The sequence below is a fragment of the Anguilla rostrata genome, chromosome 1 (assembly GCF_018555375.3).
Source record: "Anguilla rostrata isolate EN2019 chromosome 1, ASM1855537v3, whole genome shotgun sequence".
NCBI classification, from domain to species: Eukaryota; Metazoa; Chordata; class Actinopteri; order Anguilliformes; family Anguillidae; genus Anguilla; species Anguilla rostrata.
This window is the reverse complement of record NC_057933.1, coordinates 30,946,492-30,955,117: the sequence shown is the minus strand read 5'-3', so window position 1 is coordinate 30,955,117 and position 8,626 is coordinate 30,946,492. Positions and strand designations below refer to the sequence as shown.

Below are 8,626 nucleotides of genomic sequence, written 5' to 3'. Positions count from 1 at the left end.
AACTACGACTTGATGAGGTTGTTGAGGATGAAATACTAATCTTCAAAAATCCCATTTGATAGAGTAACTCACAATTGAACCTTTTTTGCGCTTTCATGAACCTTTGTCCATCCACATGAATTACTGATCTGTGCATATCGAGGGCGCAACACTATGACGTAGGCATAACTTCACACAAATTCACACCAATCGTTACTTTTATATGTGCCGCGCTGCCATGTGGACCAGTTAAAGGAGATTGTGTATTATTTGCAATGAGAAAAGCAACACGCAGAGACAGTTGGTTGGACGAACGCAGTCACATGAATGGTATTATCGTTTTGCTTTTAACGAAATAGCGGTTTCAAAATGAATGTGTTTTAAATAATTTTGCTGTGTATATCCTGACTTATTTGGTACCACGCACTCAAATGGATACTTTTCGTATGTTCCCAGGTGACTGTGAAAATCACAGAACATTTCTGTGGTGAAAGCCAGTGCTGTACATATCTGTTGTGAAAGCCATGTCGCCTTTATTTATTACGTAGGAAGTTCAAAGGTCAAGGGCGGTTTGCACTGACAGGTTAAACGTGCGAGCGCTTGTATTCTGTAGCTAACGTTAGTTACTGCAAAATAACATTGCAACTGCTAGCAAACGTTAGCTAGTCTAGAGATGTTGACTGTGCAGCGGTGCACAGGAATGCTGTGCAGATTCAACCATATTCCCAGGTAAAATAATATGTGAATAGCCAGTGGTCTGCGAGGGGCTGTTGTAATGTAACTGTTAGATGGCCATCTTGATATGACAAGAACATGGCTAGCTAGCGCCATAGGCTAACTGTTTATTTCTGTGTTGCTTTTTTCTTGGTTTGTTAATTCCCATTCATACTGGCATTGGTGCCAGTTTACGTCCAAATGTTGTTGTCGTCCATTCATTGCTAACTTGGATAACATAGCAAAATGAGTGACAGCATAACGTTACGCCAGTGTGATTTACTAACTTTATAATATTAGAAATACTATTAGCTAACTGCATTTTAAAGTTTTTATTAGGGTGTTAAATTGGCTGCATCGAATCCTGCAATCTTAGCTTTTACCATGATAAGAGATTTGTTAGGACTTTGTGCTTAGCTTTCATTATGTGACATCTCTGGTGATGCATTGCAAACCATGCTGCCAAGCAGTTAGCTAACATGGAAAATCATTGTTATACAAGTTAAGTTGAAAGTTGTTATTTAGGCTAAACTTTGCTACAGTCTAACTGCGTAGCAGTGTTGGAAGGCTGCCCTCATTTCACCCGCCGTTGAGAATGTTGCTAGTCTAGCGCTTTATTTTTTGTATCGTCACTGATTGCATAACTAGGGACTGCGTTCAAATTAAGAAAAGCGCGACATGTTTATACACTAAAAGACTAGGTTGGATTGAACGTCCAGTTGCAAGCGTTTGTGTGAGTTAAGATGTGACACAGTTCTTAAATTCACATTCGTTAAATTCGTGTTCTAGTTAGGTCAACTCTGAAGGGTGTGCGTTTACGACCCATATCCTAGAGTTCAGTGGATCGACCTGACAAAATTTGTAAGGGCTCTGTGCGTAGGTCAAATAGAAATGAGAGAAATAATCAGAACCGCTGTCTAGCACGCCTACACGTTTGAGAATGATGAAGCGATTGCAAATTATGTAGCCCAACAAGTAATGTAACTTGTGGAGCTATGTTCTCGGAGTTAAAATATTATACGAACCCTTTGGAGTTGTGATAGTGTGGTGCTTAAAATTTCAAGCTGATATTTATTTGGACGACATTAAAAGCATAAAAGCTCCAAAGAATGCTCCTATTGATTTTGGCCACGTTTAACGTATGAAAACAAACATGCTTTCAGATTGTTGCAGAACGTTGCTAGCAAACAGTTTTGACAGAAAGGACACTTGTCTGCTGTTTCTAACAGACTACATCAAAAGAGAGGTAGATGAGGGTAAATTTTGCAGAATGGTAATGCTGGACCTCCAGAAAGCATTTGATACAGTGGGTCATGTTATCTTGTCAATGAAGCTCAAGGCTCTGGGCTTCAATGATGGAGCTTTTAAGTGGGTCAGTTCCTATCTAGAAGGTAAACAGCAGATGGTGGGTGTTAATGGAGTATTCTCCGATCCCAAGACTGTGGAATGTGGTGTCCCACAGGGGAGTGTTCTGGGTCCACTCTTCTTCTTTACATCAATGACCTTCAGCTTGATCCTGTGACCTCTTCCTGTATGCTGACGACTCTGCCCTGCTTGTTTCCCACAAAGACAAAAGCGCAGAAAGTCAGTGACTGGTTAAGGGACAATAAGCTGTCCCTCCATAAAGGGAAAACTGAGTCAATCTTGTTTGGGTCCAAGGTTAGACTAAGGAAATCCCCTGGTTTTAGAGTTGTGGTAGGAGACACATTGATTACAGAGAAGGAGTCTGCGAATTATCTTGGTTGTGTTCTTGATAATCATCTATCTGGAGAGAGCAGGGCACTGAAAGTTCTTATAAAGATTAACTATAAGATCAGATTCTTAGCCAGAATCTCCATATTTCTCAATCAAGTGGCTATGGTAACACTAGCAGGTGCTCTTATACAGTGCCACTTCGACTAATGCTTGTTGATCTTGGTTCAACAGTGTCCCAAAAGTTTTTAAAAACAAATTGCAAACATCGCAAAACAAGTTAGTTAGGATCATATTAAGGTTACCAGCATGTACTCACCTCGAACCCTCACACTATGAGAGCCTGAGATGGCTCAAGTTTGAAGACAGAGTGAAGCAGATAAAGTTGTGCCTAGTTCATAGGTTTTTTTTATGGTGAAGTACCAAGATATTTCAGCGACTGTTTTAATAGTGTCAGGGATACCCATTCGTACTCCACTAGAGTGAGCTCCACTGATTTTGTGCTTGTTAGGTTCAGGAGTCGTATAGGAAAGGAGTCATTTTTTTATTCTGCGGCTGTTCTTTGGAACAGTTTGCCTAGAGATCTGTAAACAACAAGAAATGCAAATTTATTGAAGTCCTGTTTGCAAAAATGGATAAGTGGTGACCTTTAAAAAGGACGAGGCTGTGTACATGCCTTACTGTATTACTGATTATTTTGTATTATATGTTGTTTTTGATGATGATGATGATGTTAAGATGATGCTGATAATGATAGTGATGATGATGATAATGATGATGATGATGATATAGCCTATGTCTAAGCAGTGGGCACAATGGCCTTCTATGGCATTTTAGGTGCTGACATTGGATTAAGTTAATCTAATTGGATGTGCAATTTGAGATGTTTGGGATTATGTAATACTGATGCTGATAGGTAGTTTGATTCGGTGTTGATCTACTGATGTTGTTGATGTGTTGGATGTTGTGTTGTAATTTATGCTGCTAAAACACATTTTTTGCATGCTGCCTAACCACACACCCCCTTCCAAAAAAGGACCACAGTGTAAATAATCTATTAGCTTTATTGTGTCTATCCTTGATAGTTTTATTTTAAATAATGTGTATGATAAGCTTGCTTCAGATGCATGTTTTTCTCTTTTTAAAAATTATCGAATAAAATCAATCAATCAACCAATCAATCAATCAATCAAGGAAGCAAAATACGTTTCGGACATTAACCTCACCCTTAATGAAAATATTTCAAAAGGGGCTTCTGTTGGCACAAGTTCAGACCAGTCAGAGGAGAGCTTGCTGTATGGGCAAAGATTAGAATATTTTTTTTCTCCTTCAGTGAAATGTAAATGAAAGTATATCTTATAAAATTTGACTACAGGTGCGCCATCTCCCTGAGCTGTGTGGTGTCCTCGAAGCAGAAGCACACCCTTCCCGATCTAACGTACGACTATGGGGCCCTGGAACCGCACATCAGTGCGGAGATCATGCAGCTGCACCACAGCAAACACCACGCCACATATGTCAATAACCTCAATGTCACAGAGGAGAAATACAAGGAGGCATTAGCCAAGGGTGAGTTTGCCTCACTACAAGAAAGTGCCCATGTGTGTTGAATTTTGTGTGACTTTATTGACTACCCATGGCTCTGGAAGACAACAACAGAACAGATTTTAAAGATCAACTGTTGCTTTAAAGGAGTAACATGGTGTTTGAACGTGTCACTTCCCAGTTGTCTTTAGGCAACAACAAAAGAAATGTGCATAATTTTTTTATTATTCAGTCATTTCAATGTAATTTAAAACGTATTTTTCTAAGCCTAAATTTCCCACTATAAAAGTTCACCCGAACCGTCTGGGCGTGGTAATGAGAACTGTCAGTTAGCTATGATTGACAGACCGTGCCCCGTTACCATAGCTACCCCCATGATACACGCTCTTTTTGGGAGACTTTTCACAAGCTAGCTAGCTTAGTAGTATATCAAGTATCGATAGATAGCTAAGGTAAGGACGTTGACTTATATCCAATTATAATTTTTGCTATCTAGCTAGCCAAGTTAAGATAAAAGTACAACTATAACGTCCTCATAAAAGCAAACTAGCTAACTAACGTTATCGATAACATTGCCTTATGAAAGCAAGCTAGCTAACGTTAGCTAGCTAGCTAGCTAGCTAAATGAATATAACCAGAAATTATCTAATAGTCCTTAAAAGGCACTCTAATTTAAGTGAACCTGACGTTAGTCAAATATTTGCATTGTCTTGCCTGTAAGCCAGCGGCGCAAACTATGGGTCTCGAGTTATCCATGGGTTTACGGGGCCTGGAAAGGGGAGTGGTTACTGTGTTCGTGACGCACCAAGTTGACAACTTTGTCAACCGGTTGAAAATAGGACAATAAATTTAAAACGCATATTTCTTCAAAAATACAGAACGGACATATTTAATACTTTACTCATTGTGTTTCTTCAATGCCTCTTGTGCAAATAGCACATAAAACCGAGAAAGTGTGAAAATCACTATGGTACTCCTTTAAGTCTTTGGTAAATACTGTTCAGCCCATTGTTTTCACCATAATTTTACTATGTGTTCCTCGTTGCACCAACTGTATACTTTTCTAACTGTAGCGTTCGATGGTCATATTTTTTAAAACAAGACTAGGTCTAAACCTAGTATATGACTGGACCTCTCTGGCCGACCAATGGTGTAACTTCATCACTCAGTCACTCAGTCAGTCACAGACATTCGCGTTTGTAGGGCTGGCTCCGCTGTTGCGGTCCAGCCGAAAATAATTTAAATTGTTATTCTTCTCTATGGATTTCAGGTGATGTTACTGCACAGGTTGCTCTGCAGCCTGCTCTGAAGTTTAATGGTGGTGGCCATGTCAACCACACCATATTCTGGACAAACCTGTCCCCTAATGGAGGAGGGGAACCTCAAGGTAATGCAAGGAGTAAAGAATTTTCACTTTGTGACTGTATAGAAGACCTGGATAAAATGCGCGAGCATCTAATTATTTGTATTTGAAAAAGCGGTTTCCTGTATATTTGAATCTTTCTAATAAAATAAAAAAACAAACCGTTACCTGCAGTTAAAGTTCTCAAATGCTAGGCTATTTGGAACCAAATCTTAATTTTCTGTGTTTAGGTGGATCCCACTGATTCTGGCCAGTTTTACGTCAAGTATTTTGTCCAATTTCAAAGATAATACCACTTTTCTTATTCGCACATTAGAGGCAACCCCCTAAAAGTAGCCTATATAACAAATTCCACATTGAGTGAAATAGTATATAATTAAGTATTTTTTCCCCAAAGTAAATTTGTTATCCTCAAATACTTTTTCCCTGCGTATACCTACATATAATGATTACTGAATATGATATTATTTTTATAGTACATACTTCCATATGTCAAGTTAAATTCAGTTTATGAATGTTGTATTGTTGTATTATTCCAAATGAGGTCACTTATAACATTAAAATGCATATTTTCAAATGCATCCAAAATTATTTTTACATCCAGATTTTTAATTGAAAATACTGTTTTTTTTAAATGCATATGTAAAAAAATATATATTTTCATATGTGAAAATAGTTCTGAATTTATGTCCAAATAATTTATGTATTTAAATACCATGTGTTTTTAAATGACAAAGAACTACTTCTTTCCAAGAGTATTTTTGGATAGGATACATCAAATACGTTTTTTACGTATGTTTGCTGTATGACCATATTTGAGATTTGCCCTTTTGCACTAATCTGTCAGTCACTATAATAGTTGCAGGATACTTCTCTCTGAAAGAGCAATGTGGTAAGTGATAATTAATAGTGATAAGTAAGCAAACTGATAAATAATATTAAAATATTAAACAGATTACACCAGTGTTTCAAGTTGTAATTTCTTCTGTAAAACCCTTAATGAGAAATTGGTTCACTTTAATTATTATTTTTTTTTAAATAAATAAATTTACAGTGCATTCGCAGTGAAGTTTTTGGCCTCTTGCTGTCTCGCAGGGGAGCTAATGGAGGCCATAAAAAGAGACTTTGGCTCTTTCGAGAAGCTGAGGGAGAAGATGTCCATGGCGTCGGTTGCCGTGCAGGGCTCCGGCTGGGGTTGGCTGGGCTACGACAAGGAGAGCGGGCGGCTAAGAGTTGCTGCCTGCAGCAACCAGGACCCCCTGCAGGGAACCACAGGTCAGCCACTTCCTACCTGAGGAGCTGTAACTGTACTGTGCACTTGGGACTAGAAGGACATGGGTTCACATCTCTGGTGGAATCAAATCAAATCAAATCAAAATTTATTTATATAGCACATTTCACAAACAATTGTCACAATATGCTTCACAGACAACCCTGGCCAAAAACCCCCTCAGGAGCAAGCCTAAGGCAACAGTGGCAAGGAAAAACTCCCTGTAACAGATAGGACAAAACCAAGGACGAAACCAGGCTCAAGGGGGGAACCCATCCTCCTCTGGTCGGCTCAGGGTGCAGCTTTGTCAGTCAGTCAAAGTTCACGCTGATCAAATTAGGCAGCTAAGTGACAATCCTGAGGTGGCGGCTCAGATGATGCGCAGGACTGGGTGGCGATGGCGGGGAGCAGCAGGCAGCGACGGAAGCGGGCAGGGTGGAGACGGTGACAAAAGAGGCCGGACCGCAGCGGCAAAATTCTCGGGATTTGGGGCAAGAGCCCCGTCGGAAGCATGGCAAAGAAAATTGAAAAGGCCATTACAGGGAGTGTAATAAAGTACCAGGAGTAATCTATAGCTGCATAGCTACTAGGATAGGGATTGAGATCCCATGCTGTCATGAGGGGTAGACAACCATAGCCGCCTATCAAGAGCCAGCCCAAGTAAAGTGGGGTCACATCTGATTGACAGGTGACGGTAAGGAAAGTAATCTATGGCTACAGGCTTCTCCCACCCTGTCTCCAGACTATAACTGATTATAAGGAATGGGTTGGAAATAATCCTAATCCATAGCAGTTTGAGCAAATCTAGGTCTTACCATAAGCAGGCTTGTGTGTACCACCAATTGTAGGACTCTATTTGTTTCGTTAGCCTGATTCAAGTAAAACCTGAACTAGATCATTAATGTCCAGCTGAAGCATTGAACTCGTTAACGTGTTCTGTGAAAACTGGGCATCTAACATGATCATTTCAAAGGCAGGTGAAGCAAGAGTAGGTAAAAACCCAGCCCTTTACCCATACCACTAACTAGCAAGTAATGTTGTAAAGGGTTTATTGGTAAAGAAGGGGTTTGGATTTTTCCTTTGGAACAAATCATAACCTGCATCCATGACAAATATTTGAGCCATATTACATTTTAAATAGATTTTATTTCAACGGGAGTAAGAAAAAATCAGTAATACTGCTATAACCACTCCTGTCTCAATGCTAATTATAATACTTGTGGCCACTAGGGGGACTGATGTTGTTCTTTCTTAATTAATTAATTAATTAATTAATTTATTTATTTTCTCCTTTTTTAGGTCTTATTCCTCTCCTAGGAATTGATGTGTGGGAGCACGCTTACTATCTCCAGTACAAGAACGTCAGGCCGGATTACGTCAAGGCCATCTGGAATGTTGTGAACTGGGAGAATATTACAGAGAGGTTTCAGTCGGCTAAGAAATGAGACCTGTCACACTACGCTAATGAATACTTCTCATTAGGACATACCCTTGCCAGTACACTTTATGCAGTGATTCTGACCAACTTATAAAACACTTATTCAAAAGGCAGGTTGAGAGAATGGGTTGAAAAAATAGTAATGTTCAGATGAGAACGCTGTTTATCCCAGTCAGTCAGTTGAAAATCTAAAAATGTTAAGAATATGGTTTACTTGTGTTTAATAAAAATATATAACAATTTTGAGTTGTTTGTATTGGACTTCTGCTCACACATTTACAGTTTATCGTAGTAGTGTAGTTGCGAGGGAATTGGAATCTGAAGGTTGTGGGTGTGAGAACCAAATTAGGTATCCCTTATACTGCTTGGTACTTTATTTGACTTTATTCCAACTTCAGTGACATAATCACCAGTACTGTTGGATCAGATTTAAGCAACAATATGTTTCTTTTTATTTTTTATTTTTGTTGCTTCTTTGTTTTTTGTTTTTTTTAAATCCCAAATTGGAATGTCTAATTGTATTTATAGGCCTGTCTCATTGCTGCAACATCCTTCTTTGGGTCAGAGGAGCACTGATGAGGATGTGCCTTCCTCTGAGGCATCTGCATCTAGTCACTGCTCTTCA

At 39.2% G+C, this 8,626-nt stretch overlaps 1 protein-coding gene across 1 annotated transcript; it reads left to right on the top strand.

Moving 5' to 3' along the window:
• Window positions 1-525: 525 nt before the first annotated feature.
• LOC135254238 (superoxide dismutase [Mn], mitochondrial) lies at window positions 526-8,243 on the top strand. Its single transcript, XM_064334399.1, has 5 exons — window positions 526-708; window positions 3,761-3,954; window positions 5,201-5,317; window positions 6,389-6,568; window positions 7,863-8,243. The coding sequence occupies exons 1-5, from the start codon at window positions 653-655 to the stop codon at window positions 8,006-8,008; spliced, it is 693 nt and encodes a 230-aa protein (XP_064190469.1). The 5' UTR covers window positions 526-652; the 3' UTR covers window positions 8,009-8,243.
• Window positions 8,244-8,626: the final 383 nt, after the last annotated feature.